Source organism: Leptinotarsa decemlineata, unplaced genomic scaffold (assembly GCF_025532065.1).
Source record: "Leptinotarsa decemlineata unplaced genomic scaffold, Ldec_3_MD MMD2_P_RNA_scaffold_6, whole genome shotgun sequence".
NCBI lineage: Eukaryota > Metazoa > Arthropoda > Insecta > Coleoptera > Chrysomelidae > Leptinotarsa > Leptinotarsa decemlineata.
The window spans coordinates 16,387,238-16,410,032 of NW_027412533.1; the positions used below are offsets into that span (position 1 = coordinate 16,387,238).

Genomic DNA, 22,795 nt, shown 5'->3' on the forward strand with positions numbered 1-22,795 from the left:
CAGGCAAATGTGTCACACAAAACGAAGCGGTGGCGCATTGCGAAAAATTCTAAAGACAGTATATAAGTGATATGGAAAAAATTGTTCGTGAACTGCATAAAATTATTAAAAAAAAATTTCCACGGCGTCATACCGTTATCAAAGGACTGGATGATCTATGGCAGATGGATTTGGCTGAGATGAGATTATCCACTCATCAAAATCGAAAATTCAATCTCATTTTAGTTGTCATCGATTGTTTTTCGAAATTCGTGTAGACTCGACCGATAAAATCGAAAACAGGAGAAGAGATCGTCAAAACATTTTCAGATATTTTGGAACATACGAAACGTTGACCAAAAAATTTACAAATTGATCAGGAGATGGAGTTTTATAACAATAAATTTCAAACTTTGATGAAGAAAAACATGGAATAAATGACTACAATACATATAGCATCCTGAAGGCTTCTATGGCTAAACGTGTCATAAAAACGTTAAAAGAAAGACTTTTCAAATATTTCAGTTTGAATGGCACCTACAAATGGCTGAATGTTTTGCCTGAAATCACAAAATCCTATAATGATACGCTGCACTCAAAGACAGGCGCGAAACATTCGGAAGTCAACAAAAATAACGAAAAACAAATTGTCAATTCAACATACTCTCACCTGAAAATAGCAGGGCCGAGAAAATTCAAAGTCGGTGATGTTGTGCGAATCAGTAAGGCGAAACACGTTTTCGAAAAAGGCTACACGCCCAATGGGCCTGTTTCATGATTTGTGGTTTATAGTTCATAGTTGATAAAAATTTCAAATTGAAAAACAGTGCACTTTGTTTCAGCTCTCTAAGTACCGTAGTTTTCCCGTAATTGATTATTAAAAATCGAATGTGGTAGGGAGGTGACGTCACGGCCCTATTCCCGCTTCTTGTTTGATTGACCAATAGGAACAATAGAAATAATCAACATTGCCAAATCGTAAAATTTACGAAGCCTATAATTATCAATTCAATTATGGAAGTGTATATGAACACGTTAACGTTTCAATTAATGAAAAATTTTCCACATGGAATAAAATGTACACAAAAAATCATGTTTGGAAACAAGTTATATACCTAAAATCAATACACAAACTCGAAAGATCACAAAATATTTACCTAAACTATGATTGTATGCAGTATTTGATAATATACAGTTATGAAAATAAAAAAAATATAGAAAACTGGATTAAAGAATCATTTCAAATATTCAATTTATTCTACAATCCTCAATCTGTATAACTGCAATTTATTATAAAAAAAATATTCCTACATACATACCTCTTTCTAATATTGCTACTAAATTCAAGCATTATAGGCTGGCTTGGGTAATCTGTTGAATCTAGCAAAACTTGAGAGGAAGGTTGAATGTGTTCAAGTATAGACAGAATTGATTGTACTCGAACTGATCCAACAAAAGCTTCTGAGGTAATACCATTAATCATATGATAACATTTAATGAAGTAAAATGTATCATACTTTCAGTAACAGTATTAACTCCAGATACTTTCTGTGGAGAACACTTGAAGTTGAAATAAAAAACTGTGTCATCAAATTCTATATTTTCGTCCCCCTTTCATTTATAGTCACTTTTTGAACGATTTCTATAAAGTCTTGGAAAAGTAGAAGGATTGTAGTTCATTATATGAAATAACTCATCTATAAACCAATGCCTTCCTGTTTTCTTGTGCCTTTCCGCACAATTAAAATCAGCACAAGAATGCACCATATTAATATGCAAATATATCTCTAAAACACTTTTAAAACACACACAAACTAAACTCGATGAAAAAACGAATTGTTCCTACGCGAGCTGTCAGCTAAGAGAAAGTTGAACCCCAATGTTGCAACAACAAGCAGAATGGATCCGATATAACATACAGTTTTAATGCCGAATAAACCAATAAATTGTGATATGGGTAATCCATTTTCCTGAGAAAATGAATGGTTAATTAAAATTTCCTATAATTATTCATTCATTTTTGTTAGGAATGAAGCCAGCAAACAAATGAATATATATTAATAAGATAGCTCGAATCCATTAATCAAGCATAAAAATGGACAATAATATTTGCCTTGATAACTGATATAGTACAAGTTATATCTAAATATGATTCTAAATAGAATTTAACTAGCTGTATTTTCAAATGATTTTCGAATGTTCATGAACCCTAATGAAATAAATCAATTATGCATTCATGCCACCCACCAAAAATAAGAAATTCAACGTTACTGGTATATTAGCCATATTGTCATCCAGTCAGCCAGCGCCCCCTGTATGTATGCGAAAATGTGCTCTTTCTAATGTTAATGGTTTCTACACATGAATTCGTATTTTTGTTCAAATAATTTCAAAACGAATGTTGAGCCTAGGTTTGTTAAAGCTGACTCCGACAACTTACCTAGAGTCGATTTTGAAGTGATCGATGAATTTCACTTGAAAAATTTGCAATACTTTGATACCGAAATGAAGAATGGAAAATTGCAAGGGTAGGTGGTATATTTAGTAGGTCCCTTTCATTTATATGACATTAATTTCAAACTTTGTTTTTTATCGAAGGATAGAAAGTTTTGATTTAATTTTTATTTTAGCTCGGCCAAGGTAGTAATGGTAAAATTCAATCCAAAAATTATCTGAAAAAATATTGTTTGGAATGTAAACTAATGACACGGAATATGCAGCAAAATAGGCACCCTCCGAGACATACCTTTCACAAAAAAACCTTCTTTAATTAGATAATTGTAATAGTTGTTTTCACACCGAGTTGACAACAATAACAACAGAAATGGCTTCTGTCAATTTGGATCATCAGATCTGTGATTGGATATTAAAAACCAATACACTTGGCAACTCCGCTCCAGACACCAACTTTGTCTGTTGACCGATTTTATTGGTCTTGCTTGCTTTTCGAATTGTTCTTTTTTCTGCAAATATAAAGAGATCTTGGAACCGATTAGGCTTGATAAGTATAATATATCCCTAACTCGATCAGTCTATAAGCACACCAGTATAATTTTCCATAGCATGAAACAAGCCCATTGAACTACGAAATTATTCAAAATTATCAACATTACTAACCCCGCCACTTTTATGCTTGAAGATATGCATGGTGCACCTAGTAGAGGTGCTTTCTATGGGGAGGAATTGCAAAAAACTGTAAATCCTGATATATATCTCGTGGAAAAAGTGCTGATGTAATTTATGAGCTGATATTAATTTTTGTAGCAAGTTTTACAAACAATGATTTTATAATTATTAATTTTGTAAAATGAAACCCATAGACACTGCTCCTCATCATCATCGAATTCAAGATCCCTCGAGCTTGCCGATAAAATGACATTTCTCATACGAAGTGATATATATTTTAAACAAACAACAAATTTAATATCGATAAAAGATCCTTCACCTGCTCGTTTATTCAACATATTCCATTTATATGAAGAATACTTTTTCGCAACGATTTCAGTTAACCTCCAAGGTAATGGTAAGGTAATGGTTCAATGAACTCTGGTAAATTATTGATGTTAGAACAAATTGATTTCATACATGAAACATTCGATTTAGAAGGCTGCCAGAGAAGAACAATGGGGGTGGCGTTCGTCATCTGAAACATACATAATAAACCGCGATTATGATATGTTATAATGCCCCCACGGAAGCGTATAAAATGACTGTGGTATCAAGTACCGTTTATCATCATAAGGAGTGAAAGAAATTTTGTTTGTTCCATACTGAATAATTTGTGCCCATATGACCGAATACATCTTTGGTTTACACTTTGAATTTTATATTGTTTCAAGCATTCTTCATATCTTCATAGGATATTATATTTTTAACAATATTATTTTTTACACCTTTATAGTTTTTCACTATACCTAAATTTTGAATATCACAATCGATTTTGGTTTTATTCAAGTGTTTCCATTCCAAACGTTGTTTTTCTTTTTTCTTCTCCTCGTCATTTACCTGCATTTTGTATGTATACATGTTTTATATCAATCCTACGAAATGTGTAATAATTTTTCCATTGGTTTCATCCTTCATCAAACCAGTGAATTTTTTATTCAATTTTTCGATTTCATATGGGTTATTTTGTGCATAATCTGATGTATCGAATTTATGTTTATATTTTTTTATAACCTGATCATATGCATCTACCCACCTAAATTTATATATGAAACTATCCGTATCCATATACAACAACAAACAATTCTCCCCTTTCATCGTGGGAAGCATAAAACCATAATGAAAATCAATAATTTAGATATTTTCAAAATTGCTGTACCTATACACAACGGTTTATTGAAACAATCGTCTGTTTTTTTGAGCTGGATAGCAACCAAATTCTCATGAAAAATTTCGCAACTGTGGAACCTTAAACTTGCAATCAAGTTTTTGGCACCATATTTTCCATTCCATTTTCTACATAATTTGAGTATTCCATGTTGCTTTATATTCTTTATGGTCTTACCAAAAATTGAATTGATCATTAATTTGAAAATGTTTTTTTTCGAAACTACTATTAGCTTCAGTTCTCAAATTGGTGTTTAACTCAATGTACAATCCCAGCCATGCAGATTGATTGAATTTCAAAACTTTATGTATTTTTGTCAATATTAATCCGTTAGATAGAGCTTGTTTGAAATTTCTATAATGTATAAAATATTTATTTTTATTATAAAGTGTAGTCATTAATTTTGGTAGTATGAAACAGGGGGTATTTGATGTTCAGCAGCAAATGAAAAGTCTTTGTATGAATCATGAAGCTTCTTTGGTTACTCCAAATCTATTTTAAAACAATAACCTTCTGGCGCATCATCTACTATCGTTAGTTAATATATGCTAATATAATCATCATCATCACTTTTTAATGCAATGCCAAATTTATTAACATGTTCAATCCATTCGAATCCCCCTGAGGGTAAAAATTCAGTCATGGCCCACCCATTAAGATTGTTCACATCTAAATAAAGAATATACTTAGATGACTTTGAAGGATCATAATTCGGCATGTATTTATTGTTAGCCCCCAAAAATAGGTTGCTGCAAACAAATATTCCACCTCTTATGCTTTTTTCTGTGAATAAAATCATATCAACATCCTTCAATAATTCTAATTAATTATAATTTCCACTTTGTATGCTTCAACATGCAATCCCACGTACATCCAGGCATAGTATAATACCATGCTGGATCTAAGTGGTATGTATCTCGACATTTTTGCCTGAACTGCTCAAAAATATCTCCAAGAAGTAAAATGTCTGTTTTTACATACAAGTCGGTGTATTCCCCCAAATTTTTACATCTAAAAGTATTCCAAACCTTCTCTGAGCATGGGCATACTTTTTTTCGCTGTTCAATTGGTGATATTGAAGTTTCCTCCAATTTATCCAAACTATCAATATAATCATAACAAAAAAACCTTTACAAGTCAATAAATGAAATGTATCATCATCCAAGCAACTGAATTCTCGTTTAAGTAGTTTTTTCAGATACATCTGAAATTGCAGCCAATTCATCGAGGGAAGCTCCTAAAAATCTTAATGAATCTATGAATCTGAGTTTGATATCGTTTTTATCTGAATGTATAGTGAAAGAAATATACTTTTCCATAATAACGGGTAGTAAGGACAAATGACCTCGTTCACATAAATCGCTAATCATAAAATGGCTGTCATACCCACTCAAATTATGGAAAACTACGGGAACGACAAACAGTTTTTTAAAATTCTAATTGCAGGCTTGATGTGCGTATCCTCTGAATTGACCTGTAAAATGATCGTGATCGCTAACATTCACATCCGTGGCTGAAAAGCTTTTTTCACAAATATTACACATTGTCACCTTACATGAATTGGGCTTCTCCACTAATTATATCGCCCGTTCCCATGTGAACCGCTGACCATGCTGAAGCAGAATCTCGCGATTCTGGGAAACTGATGTGCAAGCAATCTCATCTTCTTGGGAAGAATACTTTTGTAATTCAGATATAATTTTGCTCTCACACTGTTAACATCTATTTTTGTTAATAAAATTAATTTTTAAAAAAGGACTTTGAGATCCGAAAGTTATATTTGGCGCAGTCGGTAGGATACTCGAAATTGAACGTTTCAAACTTGCAGTTTTCGTTTCAACGATTTATCGGGTATCGAACTTATTGTTTTGTCTTGTGGAGGTGTTTGTGAAGGAATGGCTCTTCAAACTTCAAGAAACCCAATCCATCGTGGACCTTCAGCTACCCTCAACAGGCAGATCATCGGGGAGTGGAACAGAATCGTCCAGTCTCGCAAGGAAGTCTTTCTGGAAATAAAAAATCGAGGAACCAGTCGTCTACCTTATAATGGATGCTCAAAGTTCTTACAATTTTAATGTAAGTCGTAATTTTTAAATGTCTATTGATAACTTATCTCAAATTTTGGAAAGTTAAATTTGAATAACGAAAACCCTTCAGCTGACTCTTCAGTTTCTTTGCCTAATTCTTCTATATAGTAGTTCAAATATAATAATGGCTAATCAATTCAACTCAGAATACCTTAAGTGTGTGCCTGAATTCGACGGCAACCCTAATGATTTAAATAGATATCTAGCAGTTTGTGATTCAATAATTAATACTTTTTATAATGTGGCTGAGCCGACAAGCTTTCAAAATGTTTATTCACTGAACTGTCTCATTTCAAAATTATCAGGCAATGCTAAAGTAGTAGCTAATATACAGAATGTTTCAAATTGGAGAGAACTCAAAGATACCTTAACCAGAAACTTTGCCGATCAAAGGGATGAAACTTGCCTAAACAGAGACATGTTTATGCTTAGGCAATCCTCTAATGAAAAGCCTCAACAGTTCTATGATAGGTGTTTAAATATATTGAACCTATTGTGCAATTATATCGACGTTCACGAAATCACACAAGAATCTAAAATGTGTAAAAGAGATTTATATAGCAATTTGGCATTGAAAACCTTTCTTTCTGGGCTCAAGGAACCCTTGGATACTACAATACGTTGTATGCAACCCAAATCTCTCAGTGAAGCATTGCAGTTTGTATTACAGGAAGACAATGTACATTACTTCCAAAATTTCTCAAATAAGAATACACTTAGACCAAACTTTCAACCTTTAAGAACACCAATTCAGATCAGACAGCCAAATTCTTCTCCTATCGATAACTATAGTACACCAAATAACTTTTTCAGACAGTAAAATCAATTTCCTTCACAACCAATACCAATTCAGCCACGAGCACCAAGCCAACCCCAAAAATTCTTTACCAACGCGCAAGTTTTTAGACAACCATTTCAAAACAGAAATGTTCAGGCTCAATCAAAATCAAAATCAGAACTTCACAAAACCTACACCCATGAGTGTATCCAGCAGAAATACATATCAAACAAATAAACCAGTACCAATGAGTGTTTCGACAAGAAACGCCCCTAATTATCGATCAGGTCCCTCAAACTCATTTCAAAATCAACCCCAAAGAAATTTTATATCAGAGGAATTATTTAATACAGTAGTTAGTGACACTCAAAATGAACCAAATTATAGCGAACAGGAATATTACGCTGAGGAAGGTTTTAACGAACATTATGACGAATTTCTATACTGCGAAAATGAAAATCAGGAAAGTAACTTTGACAATTCCGAGGTAAATTTTCAGGAAATGCCAACCACGAATAATCAAACCTAGTTCCGCAAGTAATTTCTTTCAATAATTCTAGTTCTAGCGAATTATCATATATATCATTCCCGGAATATGACGCAAAATTTCTCATTGATTCAGGCTCCACGAAATCTTTTATAGATCCAGAAATTGCTCAAAAACTGTTTCCCAATCTAATTAAATACGAACTGTTTATTGTTTCCACAGTTTTCCAAAAATTAGCTCATAAATATAGCGCATCTATGCCCGCTTCAAAATTATTCAATTTACCACAACAAAAACATTTAAAATTTTTCCTTTTCAAATTTCATGACATTTTCAAAGGATTAATTGGTCTTGACAATTTAAAACTTTCACAAGCTAACCTAAATTTTGGTAATGGCTATCTTATCACTCCTTATGCGAAAATAAAACTGAGGTTTCAAAAAACAAAAAGCGATCTCAATTTAATTACGATCGCTCCAAGATCTGAGCAAGTGATACAGGTCAAAACATCAATTCAGAATGGTGAAATAATAATACCTCACCAACGTTTCCATAATTGTGAATTGCCAGAGTGCCTTACCATTGCAAATAAAGGTAGAGCTCTCACTACAATTTTGAACAACACCACCAAACCAGTAACCCTGAATTTTTCAGAACCAATCGCTTTTGAAAAATTTGATAAGAACGAAATTTGGAAAATAGATTTTCATAATTTTGATGATTCCCCTAAGCAAAATTTAGATTTTTCGAAAATTCGATGTGACCATTTGAATGACGAGGAAAGATCTAAGATACTTTCGCTGTGCAAAGAATTCTCTGACATATTTTATTATGAAAATACCCCGCTGACTTTTACGAGCCGTGTAAAGCACCAAATTAGAACATCTGATGAAATACCGGTGTATACAAAATCATACCGGTACCCATTTATACACAAGCAAGAAGTCGAAAATCAGATAAAAAAAAATGCTCGACCAGAAAATTATTAGGCCAAGCAGTTCTCCTTGGTCATCGCCAATTTGGGTGGTACCCAAAAAGGTCGATGCTTCTGGGAAGCAAAAATGGAGGGTTGTTGTTGACTATCGCAAGCTCAATGAGAAAACGATAGATGAAAAATACCCTTTACCTAACATCACAGATCTTCTGGACAAACTAGGAAAATGCCAGTATTTCACAACACTCGACCTGGCCAGTGGCTTCTATCAAATTGAAATGGAAGAGGACGATATTGAAAAAACAGCTTTTAATACGGAACATGGCCATTATGAGTACCTGAGGATGCCATTTGGTTTAAAAAACGCGCCAGCTACCTTTCAGCGCGTAATGGATAATATCCTTCGTGGTATCCAGAACGAAAAGTGCTTGGTATACCTCGACGATATTATTATCTTCTCGACTTCCCTCCAAGAACACCTTGAGAGCCTTAAATCTGTCTTCAACAGGCTGAGAAGCTCAAACTTCAAAATTCAGCTGGATAAATCGGAATTCCTACGAAAGGAAGTAGCCTATCTGGGACACGTCGTGACTCCCGAAGGTGTCAAGCCGAATCCAGATAAAATCACAGCCATCAAAAATTTCCCTGTCCCAAAAACCACCAAACAGATCAAAGGATTCTTGGGTTTGTTAGGTTACTATCGACGCTTTATCAATAATTTCGCTAGACTAACGAAACCATTAACCAAATGCCTGAAGAAAGGCGCAAAAATTGAACATAATGCAGAGTTTTTGGAATGTTTCAATACCTGCAAAAATCTGTTAATCAACGATCCGATTTTGCAGCACCCCGACTTTTCTAAACCGTTTAATCTCACCACGGTCGCAAGTAAATTCGCCCTAGGAGATGTCCTTTCCCAAGACCCTATAGGCCAAGACCTTCCAGTTGCATACGCATCTCGGTCCCTGAATGACTCTGAGCAAAATTACTCAGTCATTGAGAAAGAGCTTCTCGTGATCGTATGGGCTACCAAATACTTCCGCCCATATCTCTTTGGACGAAAGTTCAATATAGTCACTGACCACAAACCCCTTCAGTGGTTATTCTCTCTGAAGGACCCCAACTCAAAATTGCTGAGATGGCGGATCAAACTAGAGGAATACGATTATACCATAATCTACAAAAAAGGCAAGTTGAACACCAACGCCGATGCTTTATCCCGTGTCGAAATCTACACTAAGGACACCAAAACCTTTTGGGAGGAATTGGATGACATACTAGACGAATCACAACGTCTAACAAATCAAAGTGTCACTTTCAGTGGTCAAGGAAACCCAGTAAGTCGTAGCCTTGAAACCCCGGATTATCAACCCTCTTCCGATATTTTGATTATTGGAGAACCCAACCTGGACACTGAATATTCTCCCATCATGATTCCCCCCCACGGAATGCATGTAAATAATACCGACAACAAGTTACCTCCGAAAAGTCACACAGAAAATGAAAATCTTTCTTTACAAGTTCAACCTGATACCGAACGTACAGGAGATGAACCCCTACCAGAACCCAGAATACACGAAGACAATGAATTACCTTCCACAGGTAATGGAAGAAATGACATTTCTTCACCATTGCAACCTAATATCGAACAAATAGAAGATGAACCCCTACCAGAACGCGAAAACCTTGAAGATGACACCATTCACTCAAATGCTGAACAGAACCCTGTGTACAAATATCGCAAAATGATACAGAAAACGATATTTTGAATTTTATCAAAGAATATGTCCCGCCAGGAGTGCAGTACCATGTCTATTTTGAAAACACCGAACTTTATGAACCATTTTCGGCAACAATTCAAAAATATTTCAAGTGGTCCTCTATAAAATTCAAAAGGTGTACCAAAAAGCTTCTGGACGTTACGAAAAAAGAAGACGTTCAAGAAATTATCAAAAACCACCATGAAGGTAAGTCAAACCACTGCGGTGTTGACGAAACTTTCGCAAGAATTATGGAAAAACATTACTGGCCGAACATAAAAGAAACCATTCAAACATATATTAATCAATGCCTTATTTGCCAACAAAGCAAATATGAGCGAAATCCCATCAAAATGAAGTTCAACATCACCCCTACAGTAACCAAACCTTTCGAAATCGTACATATGGATACATTCACTATCGAAAGTAGAAAATTTCTCACAATCATAGACAGTTTTTCAAAATACGCACAGGCATACCTAGTCAACTCCTTGACAGGTACGGAAATAGCCGACAACCTCATTCAATTTTTTTGTCATCATGGTATCCCCAAACGAATTATCGTTGACAACGGTACCGAATTCAATAACTTTCTCATTTCGGAACTCCTGGCTTTACACAAAGTCGAAGTTCATTTCACATCACCACACCATCCGCAATCCAATGGAATGATAGAACGGTTCCATTCTACCATTCTACAACATATTCGTCTACTCAACACTAGAGGATTTTTGAAAACCCCTCCAAAAATGAAAATGTTGTACGCAATTTTGGCATACAACCACTCTATACATTCGATCACAAAACTTAAGCCAATTGACATCATAAGTGGTCACATTTCAACCAATGATCTTTTCAATATTGATATTGATCGGAAATTACTAAATGATTACACCAATGATCACAAGGAACGATCAAAACTCCTCTATTCCAAAATAAACTCGGATCTAATAAAGCGAAAGGAAAAGATAGTAGAACGAGAAAATAAAAAACGCGATGATCCCATTGTATTTAAAACCAAACAAAAAGTTTACGTGAAAAAACATATTAGGCAAAAGGATGCAAATAAATTTCAAAAACCAACTCAAATCAAAACGGTCGATCATACAATGAAAACCGTCTCTACAGAAAACCAACAAAAAATTCACATGGACAATTTAAAACGCCCTCTCAAAAAATACCCATCTCCCATTAAAAATTGATTGATTTTTCAGATTATCTGGAACTCTCGGACTCCAGGAAAATATATCTAAACAAAACCTAAAGAATATTCCAGGACTTATTCCTCTCAAACTTGGAACAGCCAAAGTCGAAACGCACGCATATTCACTTATTCATTATTATGATTTAAATCCAATAATCATGGAGGTAAATAAACTGAAATTCCATTCAAAAAATGTAAGGACACTTGTAGGCGGTCACAAAGACTACTCATGGGACACATCTAACTATTTAAAAATATTAGAATTTTCGGAAAAGGAGGTGACTGATAGACTCAACAATATTTTACCACATCCATTCAGAACAAAGCGCGGTCTTATAAAAGGCATTGGATCAATTTTCAAGTCAATCACAGAAAATTTAGATTCTAACGATGGTGAAAAATATGACCGTCTGATCAAAGAATTACAAGATAATCAAAATAATCTAGTAACGAACGTCAAGAAGCAAAACTCACTCTCAATCTCATTAATTGATCAGTTCAATAGTACAGTTCAGCAAGTGAAACATAAAGAAAGGCTTTTGGAATCAAAAATCAATCAAATAGCAAAAATTGTTGAAAATCAAACGTATAAAGAAAACTCTATGTTTAACAGAGACATCTTGAATCAGATAATCAACACATTTGAAATCATAAATTCAATTTTGCAAGATTTTGAAAACTCAATACAATTTTCCAGACTGAACATTCTTCATCCTAGTATTATAAAAACAAAAGATTTGTTCAAAGAACTGCAAAAATTGAATAAAATTGTTGAGATAGACCAACTACCAATAGAAATAAGTTACGAGAATACTTTGCTTTATGAAAAAATTATTAGCCTCAAAAGCTATATATCAAATTTCAGAATAACCTATCTCTTGCATATTCCAATTACCCATCCATCAAATTTCGATTACTATCACCTATTTTCTATTCCGATATTAACTAAGGGTCAGTTTAAGGCTGTTTACCTCAAAACAAATATTTGTCAAAAAACGAAAAATTGTATGCATTCTTGAGCGATTCTTGTTTGGAGATCTCCCATCGAATCTGTATCTGCCCATCTACCAACATCAGAGAGCTAACAGAAGACAATCCATGTGAAATCCAGCAACTCAATGTCCAGAACACCTCCAGTTGTAAGGAGACTATCATACATTTATCGAGACCAGCCATCAGACAACTAGACAACTCAAACAAATGGGTTGTCCTCCTACCTGCTCAACAAACTATCAAACTCAAGTGCCAGAACCAGAACGAAATCGAGAACCTACTACTGGAAGTTATCTATTCGACATTCCAATTGGATGCTAGTTATCCTGTGGTAACCAAATCATAACCAACGATCACCAAGTTACCAATAGTGAACCAATCATCTTACCAGACTCGAACGAAGGGAAGCCAGAGCCACCCAAATCAATAGGGATCCAACTTGATGACCTGAACCTGGACGAACTTCATTCAATAAAACAGCAATAATGGAAAACGAACCGACTATATCCTTCAAAGACGTGGCACATAACCCAAGTTTTTGGACGATGTTTATCTACTTGGTCCTAGTATCGATTTGTTTGTACCTAGTGCACAAGAAGATTGGCTTCAGAGGGTACAAAACCAATGGACCATCCGAACCAAGTCAAGATATCGAGATGTCTAGGGTTCAACTGCCTCGCTGACCCTCCTACGTTGAATCTTCGGGGGGAGGAATTATATCGCCCGTTCCCATGTGAACCGCTGACCATGCTGAAGCAGAATCTCGCGATTCTGGGAAACTGATGTGCAAGCAATCTCATCTCCTTGGGAAGAATACTTTTGTAATTCAGATATAATTTTGCTCTCACACTGTTAACATCTATTTTTGTTAATAAAATTAATTTTTAAAAAAGGACTTTGACATCCGAAAGTTATATTTCACTACAGGTATGATTGTTTTTATTTTCACATTTATTTCAGCCATTTCATTTGCAAACCAATTTATGCAATTTTCTCCTCTATAACTATCGAAATATGATAATTTATCATATTTCAGGTAGTATGAGTATGAGGTATGAGCATTTCAGGTAGTAACCTGCACTGACAGGTACGTGATTATGATATATCTTCGTTTTTCTATCGGAATTAACATTAGAATCCGCGAAATATTTCAACTGACATTAAAAATCAGCGTAAATTATGAATGGGGTAGATTGTTTGTATACAAAATTTCTGAAAGCTACAGGAATGTATTTAGGAACCGATATTTTACAATTATTTAAATCCGAACATAATTCCTCATGTTCAGTTAATTTACTTTCACCAGAAGCGCAGCGATCACAAATGAATATTTTATTTTTTTAGCTGACATCTGGGAACCAAGTAATTTCCCTGAATCTTTAATCCAACAATAATGAAATTCGATTTCAAACTGATCATCATCAGCATCATTATCATACTACGTTATAAATTTTTGTTCTCATTTTCAATCAATTCCAGCGCAAAAACATTGACCGATAATATTAAATTTTTTTAATTTTGAAATATTGTTTGAAAGTTTGATTTAAAATCAATTTTCGAAAATGTTTGAAATGTCCCACATTAGTTTGTAATTTTTTTATTGAGTCGCGATAGGTAACGCATTTGCTTTGATGATTTTATTACATTTTCTAATTTGGATATTCAAACGTTTCATCTACATTTGCATATCTCTGTTTTTGAAATTTTCATCGAAAATTGAATTACGAACTATTTCAATATGTTGTAACAAATCGTCTGACTGTTTGATTATTCTGTACATTTTTACATACAAAAAACAATATGGCTTTCAAAAATAAATATATCACTTACTCTCTTTTATTTTTCCAAAAAACTTTAACTCTCCACTATTCCGAATGGATCAGCCGGCTGAGGTTTTCCCACGTCGATAGTTCCCTCGTAAACTAACGAATATTTTCCTCCAGTGAATTAAGTCAAAAATGGCTTGTATTCTGCGGTGACACGTCGTGGAGTTATTCTTCAGCTCCAATAAAATTGTTGGTCCAAACTTGCTTGTGACCTCTCTTGCCGACAATATTTTCTGGGGTTCTCCCACAGGTATATTCTTCAATTTCAATATACTTTTTCTTTCTGTAATTGAAGTGATGTTCAATTTAGACAAATCCATCTGTAAAAATAAAAATGATTGAAGCTACAAAACAATAATATTTTTCGGAAACAATTAATTCCTAAATTGTAGCACTCAAATAACATTTATGAAAACTCACCTTGATTATTTTAAAAACACACAGCTTGACTGTCTGACTTCGACTGCTCGACTGAAACTTTGATTACGCAGCATTCAAGTTTCTGGTCTTTTTATATGATAGTGGTTATCGGTGCTCACACCCATGTGATTGTAATATTGAACATTCTGGAAAATACGTTGAGATAAGCAATTTGATTATTTTCAACTGCATTTTCCCACATTGTGACTGTTTGCTTCAACTGCGGTACGCCTCACGATAAGACTATTTATTTCCGTTTGTTAGGCATTGCGGTGTGAAAAATTTGTTATCAATTTTCAGCACTTCCTGCAAATATGTGCGATTTGCAATTAGATTATTCAACTTCCCATTTTATATCGTTTTTATTTCTAAGAAAAATTTCAGTCAATGAAAAAATGAATTACTTTTACAAATTTCTATCATATTGAAATGGAACAACCCGTATATTCATCAAATTTTTACATTACACGTGGATTCAATATTTTCTGAACAAATTTCAATATAATTTTCATAATTGAAATGAACGTACATGCTAATATTACGCATACCATTGTAAAAACATTTTTCATTCCATTTTTCATATTCTCAATGATATTTATATTGAACAAAAGTAGTTTCTTTCCCATATCTTTGCCGATTATTTCCAATAACGATTTCGATAGGTTGAATACCTTTCAACTGATATGCTGATGATGTAGGTAATGATCTCAAAACACTTGCTTCTTGCTGTCGATTTATTTTTTCAGGATTCCACTTTTTACGGTTCCATGATAGGCAAAGGTTACCTAGTTGCTTTGTAATTTCACTTTTATCTTCAAAAAAACTTATGTCTTTTCTTAAAATAAACAATTTCCCTTCAAATTCTTCTAATTTACGTTTATACTCTTTCGAAGACATTTCGCTTGATACTGAGAGTTTTTATGCACCGATTGAAAAGGCGAGATGTAGGCAAAATTAAAATCTTCTTGGTACACTTCTGCTGATGATGTCAACTTGGTTAACGAAGATCCTGCTCAGTGTCTTTCTGACATGATGGATCACACGTTGAAACGATATGTTTTCAGGCACCCTGTATGATTTTTCTGTTATGTTCACCTACGTATGGTTTTCTTGGTTAACTTCTACTTATGATGCCGGTTGGGTAACGGAAATGCTGCTCAGTGTCCTTCCGGCATGTTGGATCGCACGTTGAAACGTTATACCCTGCTAATCATCGGCGTTGACGTCATTTTTCCCTCGCTTAGTTTCAAAAAACCGGCAATGCCTCAGCCACATCGCCCCCTTAAACAACGCTTTATTTTACAACCGATAACACCGAACTGTTTGCATAAACAATGTTTGTTATCTTTGAAACGGATTAGTTCGATGCAATCTCCATTTCTCTCACCCTCATATGACAAACCGACCCCTCTCACTTCTACACACGCTCTTATCAAAACCCATTCTGTCGGTCTTATACACACATTCTTATGCAAAAACAAATTTGACGTTATGTGTAAAAATTGATCCACCTTCTGCCTTGTATTTCTACTGTCGAACTCCGTGCTCAATGTCATATGACGTACTAATAGCTCAAGGTCGTGTGACGTCATTCATGGTCAAGTGGTGGGGGAAGTTCCTAAATCGGCTTAAACCAACTACCAACATATCGGAGTTTCCATCGGAAGTCAATTTGAAGCCAACTCCAGATTATCCTCGCTCATAGCTCAAGGTCAAGATCAAGTGGTGGGAGGGAAGTTCCGAAATCGGCTTAAACCAACTACTCGCACCAATCCACTCAAAACATACGACACACATAGATGAAATTTGATTCACTTTTTTTAATAAAAATGGTGGTGAATATTTTTCCTTCGATAAATTCTAATCTATTTTGAATTTATTCCACTATTTGACCCCCTTCGATGACAGGTTTCAACTTTTTGATTTATTTCTTATTTATTGAATATTTGAATATCTTTGACGGCTGGTTTCAATTCCTGCTGGTCACAGGGTGTTGTTAACAATAAAATCATTCTGTGAATCTGAAATTGTAGTGACAAGTTTTTTCTTCGTGTGTCTTCTTTACGTTTTCAATTTTTCCGATCCGGTACCTACTGGAAAAATGAACATGAACATTTATAATTTCATTGAAAAAATATATCTATTTTTACAATATTTTCATTATTTTGTAATGAAAAATTCCTGTGATATTTTCAGTGTCAAAGTCCGGTAATCTATTAAATTATAATAGTTTGAATTTTACTGGAGTATTCATGAAACAACCGAATTCCACTCCCACCATATCTCACGAATATCCTAATAGGATTTTCATAGCTATTGCTTGATGGGTTCGTTTTGTTTGAACTGAGTTGTAAGTTCTCTCAGTTTCGAATACGAACAGTCGAATACGATTTGGTGATAAAATCGAATCGTTATCTTGCGCCTAGTCTTCCACACAGCAGTTATTTAGTAATTAACATTCGTCCACAGCTTTAGGTAGTGCAGAATTGTTTTCCTCTAACGAAAATGAATTCAAAAATTATTTTAATATCTACTATATTTCTGTGCTTTGAAGCATTCTGTAACGCAGCGTTTTCGGATTGTGGTGAGTTTTTATCAACCTGTAAATAAAACTGTTTTCTGCAATGTAGATACTTACACGGTGAATCACAAATTAGAATCCAATTAAGATACTATTTATTTTATTATGTTTGTTTCGTAGAAAAAAATATTTCAGCCTGTTTCAAATTCATACTAATTGGGGAAAATCACTGAAAATTAAGATTCATGAATTAAAAAAAATCAATTACGGACAGTAAGTACTGAGCTATAATTTGCATGACGTCTAATTTCTTCACGAAATCTGTAAAGCCTTCCTATAAATTGAATCATATCTTCAATTGAAAGTGAAAAAAATCTTCTAGAAAAAAGTAGAATTTTTTAAACCTCCCCATTAATTGAATGTTTCTAGAATTTTTTTTAATGAAAAATCAAAGGAATATGGAAATCAATTGATTCATAAATGAATGAAAAGGATGAAATGGAAAATTAAAAAATGTATGGAATATTTCATTTCATACCTTCTTGAGGATCGTACTGTTTATCAATGTTCATCGCGACATCATGTTTGGTTTCCTATTTGTCTGTCAGTTACTTTTCCTAAAAATAAAGGTTTTTTGCTGATTAAGTAGGGACTCAATTTCAGGTAGGTCTATGTTTATTGGGAATTTCTGATCTTTGCGGTACCTACCAAGGTGTTAACCAAAACATCTGAAAACTCTTCAATCCATCATATATTATTTATGTAAACGAAACGAAAATGCCCATAGTAAATAAACGAATTTCTACGTCACTTAAAGATTCTGTCTCAAATACAAAATGACAATGACAATATAAAAATTTGTGGTCAAAGGTCAAAGTGTACTTTATAATTCATGAAAATGACATTTATATGAAAATGACATTTATAGAAGTTGGAAAAAAAATCATTATATATTTATTAAACTGTTTATTCATTTTGCTTAAAATTTAAAATTATTGTTTGTATTTGAATATGTCTAATGCAATATGTCTAACCAAAAACAAAGAACAATTTGATCGAAGAGTGTAAACTTTCAAGTCAGAGATAACTATATTCCACCTTTTTTAGCTGTGGTCTGTAGGTTTTCTATGTCTGACGTTTGGTCCAGTGCTGCGGTAAACATTATTAAAAATGATTCGTCGTCGCAGTTCTTCCAATGTGTTAGAGACGGTGCTGTATAATTAGTTTTTTATGATGTAGAGTGCCCTATAGCGTAAAAAAATAGTTAGAGACGAAGTAGAAACCCCATTGTTCGAAACCATATTCGAAGTTACTAATTTTTAAAAAAATTGCATTTGTAATGTTTTGTTTGGCGTGATGTATTGACGTACATACAAACACAGCTTAGACTTCCTTAATCCTCAGCTCGTACAAGTTTCGACTTCTGAGAGTTGTCGACAGCTGGTTAACAGAAAAACCGATTTTAACATATTTTTTCAGCAGAAATATTCTTATATTCCGTACTTATACAAATATTCATGGTACCTACCTGATAATAATTACATAGGCAACCTAAACTCACTATTCGAAACCTATATATAGCAAATAAATGTACAGAGAATTTAAATATAAGATACGGTACATGTTCATGGGCAGTAAAACTTACTATCCATAATAATAATCATACAATATTCATACTATAGATTTCATTCAAGACGCGTTTCACTACACGGTAGTTTCATCAGTAGAACAGGTACATTGTACTATTCTATAATGTCTTTATACAACAATCAGATGAATGACTAACTCTGGTGGTACAGTGCAATATTACATCTAGGAAAACAGGTAACTTATAAATACGTTAATTCTTGACTTTTTTTAAAACAAGTACAACAATGGTGAGTTATTACCTTCTCGTAGATCGGTTAAAAGGAAATTTGAATGTTTGCGATTATCGATTTCCAGATATTCCAGCAGCTTTAATTTTTATCCTTTATTTTCTGTAAGTGTATTGAAATTGTTGTTCTCTAAAAGATGGAAAGCATATGCAGAATTGGTTTTCTTCAGTTAGTGTTGTGGTTTCGTAAACTGAAACTGTTCAGTAAAATCTCACAGTGAATTGTTTTCTATCACTGGGAGTGTCTGGTTTGTCCATTTCTCCCAAGTCTCAGGAAAACTCTGCAGCCTCATGGGCCCCATCTTTTTCATAACAACCTTTCCAAAAGGTCTCTTGTTGTATGTAGGTCATATTCCCCTGGAAACAATTGGGTTGTCCATGCATTTACTCCTCCTGCAATCCAGTGCCTTCCATTCGCATAAAACATGACTAGCTATCTCTGTCCTTTGTTGCATTGCCTGCAGTTGTAAAGCCCTATTTTGTTGTGTTGCCTTCTCATTGGATAGTGTCCATTGAACCTATACACATGTGTTACTTGAATATCGTTATTATAAATTTTAACCTCCATATACTGAATAATTCAAACTATCAGATATCGGAGTTCAAAAATGCAATGGTTTACCAGAATAAATAATAAAGTGGGTTCAACTCTGGCAACAATAATGGTAACAGTCTGTTTTTGAACCATTCTTCAATACTAGATACTATCTAACTTGTATACAGCGGCCTCAAATCGCAAGTATTGTTTAATCGATAGTGTCACTTTATATAACTGTGGGAACCTTTTTTAATTTACATAAAAGCCCTTTAAAGTAATCATAACCTCGGAAATGAACCGACGTCAGCAATGACAACTGGTATCCCCACCGCACTAGGATATGGGACGTGCAGGTCTGTACTGTAACACTTTGCCAAATTATAATGATAACAAACAATTTCAACGAGATTTCTTCCTACAGGAGTTCTCAAAATTAAAACAGAATCAGAACTTACTCGTCAGCTGTCATTCAACAACAATACCCATCTAAAAACCAAGCCATTAATTTTCTCGGCAATAAAAGAAACACAATTGCACGACTACCTCGTGCCACTAGGGGACACTATTCATTCAAGAAACTACTTAAATCCTCAAGGCACCATAGAGATGAACTTACAGAGAATTGAAACCTGAAGATCCATAACTCTTTCTGAGAGACTTGCTCTCTCTAACGTATGTCCATCAATCCCTCACGATATTCTGATACGTGAACTAGGAAAACTGAAACTTAATGCACACCTTCCTGAATACAGTCACATCTTCAGTTTTAGGCGCCAAAAGATCTAAGCCGCACTAACTTTCTAGATTCTTCAGTCATCAATTACGATGGTTCATCATACAGAATATTTATCTCTCAAAATAATATGGTTTGCTTCACTTGCAAGATGCAAGGTTACACTGCAGCGAATTGCACAACAGTAAATACAACCCCCTCTGTTCAGTCCTAGTCTATTTTCGGAAATATTAAAATAGCAGAATCCAATATTTCAGCACCTATACAATTAATAGACCAAGCCGACATCATTACGGCTCCGCCACAGCAGTCGTCGATGCCAGACCAATCCAACCCTTCGGAAATGTCCAATATCACGGACACTGAAGCTTCAGAGAGGTCATAAATTTGATTATTCAAATTTCATATTTCAGGATCACTTGCGACTTCACTGCTCATAACATACTATGGGAATCGCCTAAAATTGATAACCGAAGGCGAACTATCAAAGATATACTAGAGTACTTTACCTTTTCTTTACTTGATAATGGAAGATCAACGAGACTGGACATTCGATTAGGAGACTCCACAATTCTCGATTTCACTTTATGTGATGCTAATCTAACAACTAAACTCTCATGTTCCAGACTAGACTATACATACAGCAGTGACCATCATCCTTTATTAATCTCCAACGACGTGAGGAATAACGATTAAAATCACACTTCTGAATGGAAAATGAAATCAGCTGACTGGAACGATTTCACAAGATCAGTCGAATTAAACCTTAACAGTTTCAGTGTTCCGGAAACGTCGATCAATCCCTTCATAACTACTGCCAAATCATATCAACAGCAGCAGAAAAATCAGTTGGCAAAACTACACATATCCGCTATTACAAAGCGGTACCATGGTGGAATAACGACTGTGAAAAAGCCATCAAAGCAAGCAGTACAGCTTTCAATAAAATTAAAAAGTACGAAAGTCAGGAGAGTCGATGGGATTGGAGATGGGGGGTTAGATCTAGACAAACGGTAAATGTAATTCTTAACAAGCAGCATGGCAGGTGTACGTATCATCTTTGAATACTTCGACATTATATCATTTATGTATAACAACGAACCCACTGAAACAATTAAACTAAACACTTCTATATCTATGACAGAATATCAAGAAGCCCTGAACACTTTTCGCGAGACCAGTCCAGGTCCAGAAAATCATATCGACCAATATCACTGACTTGTGCAGTGAGTAAACTAATGGAGAAATAAATCAACAGAAGATTACTGCGGATTCTAGAACACCATAATTTGATTGTACATGAACAAAACGGTTTCAGGCAGCATAGATCCACAACAGAAAATATCATAGATTTGGAAAGCCATATACACGAAGCATTTGCTTCGAAACAACATTGTTTGGCAGTCTTTTCGATATCGAAAAAGCATACGATACGGCAGTTATAGAAAATATAATTCACAAACTATATGACGAGAAAATCCGAGGAAACTGCCTCATGTACGTGAGGAATTTTTTATCAAACAGAAAAATTAAAGTAAACCCAAATGGAAAAATGTCAAGTGAAGTGTCCTTCGAATGCGGAACACCCCAAGGTTCTGTTATAAGTCCTACTCTCTTTATGGTTGCTATCAATGACATAATGAAAAAATCTTTCTTTCAGTAAAAGGAAGATGCCGATGACTAATTTATTGCAGAAACAGAAATCTGGAGAACTTATCATATATAGTACAGAACTCACTTTTAAAACTAGAAAGGTGGTCCAAGAAATCGGGTCTAAACTTCTCATTTACCAAAACACGAGACATTTTATTTTCCAAAAGGAGAAATCTGAATATTCCTCTTTTTTTAGGCATGACATTCGACCATAAATTATATTGGAAAGAACAAATCAAACTCCTTGCATTTTCTTGTTTGAAAGACCTAACTCATTGAAAGTACGCAAGAACAAAGAATGGGGCGCTGATCGCTAAATACTACTAACACTATATAAAACCTTAATAAGATCAAAACAGGACTTTGTCTCAGTAGTATACGCCACTCGACTCTCTAAATAATGATACATGCATTATTTTAGGAGCCTATCGCATGACCCCGATAGAAAGTATTTATTGTGAAGCCAATGAGCCGTCGCTAGAGTACCGAACACTCCTTACACTAATTTATGCTGCAAAAGTACAGGCACTCCGACAACATTCTTCTTACGAAACCGCTTTTCCTATAAAACCAAGTACTTTATATGAAAACAGGCCTAACGGATTCTCTCAGCTCTTTTAGTATATTGCAACAACTTAATCCCAGGAACCCTTTAGGTGTGCAAATCAAGAAC

General features: G+C 34.4%; 1 protein-coding gene and 1 long non-coding RNA gene across 4 annotated transcripts in view; one reads left to right on the plus strand and one right to left on the minus strand.

Annotated features, from left to right (window-relative positions):
• Positions 1-1,288: 1,288 nt before the first annotated feature.
• LOC111516054 (uncharacterized) lies at positions 1,289-21,053 on the minus strand. 3 transcript variants are annotated; one of them, XR_012464216.1, is made up of 5 exons: positions 18,031-21,053; positions 17,861-17,939; positions 14,802-14,947; positions 14,386-14,664; positions 1,289-6,318 (listed from the first exon to the last, which is right to left on the minus strand). It is a non-coding gene; the product is annotated as an uncharacterized lncRNA (long non-coding RNA). The 3 variants fall into 3 exon arrangements; XR_012464215.1 differs by having other exon boundaries at positions 1,289-3,622; positions 14,386-14,701; XR_012464214.1 differs by having other exon boundaries at positions 14,386-14,701.
• The window catches only part of LOC111516053 (NPC intracellular cholesterol transporter 2 homolog a), a 28,451-nt gene continuing 22,796 nt past the window's right edge, over positions 17,141-22,795 (plus strand). Inside the window, exon 1 of the mRNA XM_074170058.1 lies at positions 17,141-17,385. Coding sequence (XP_074026159.1) covers positions 17,307-17,385 — 79 coding nt within the window. The 5' untranslated portion in view covers positions 17,141-17,306. The remainder of the gene's footprint in view (positions 17,386-22,795) is intronic.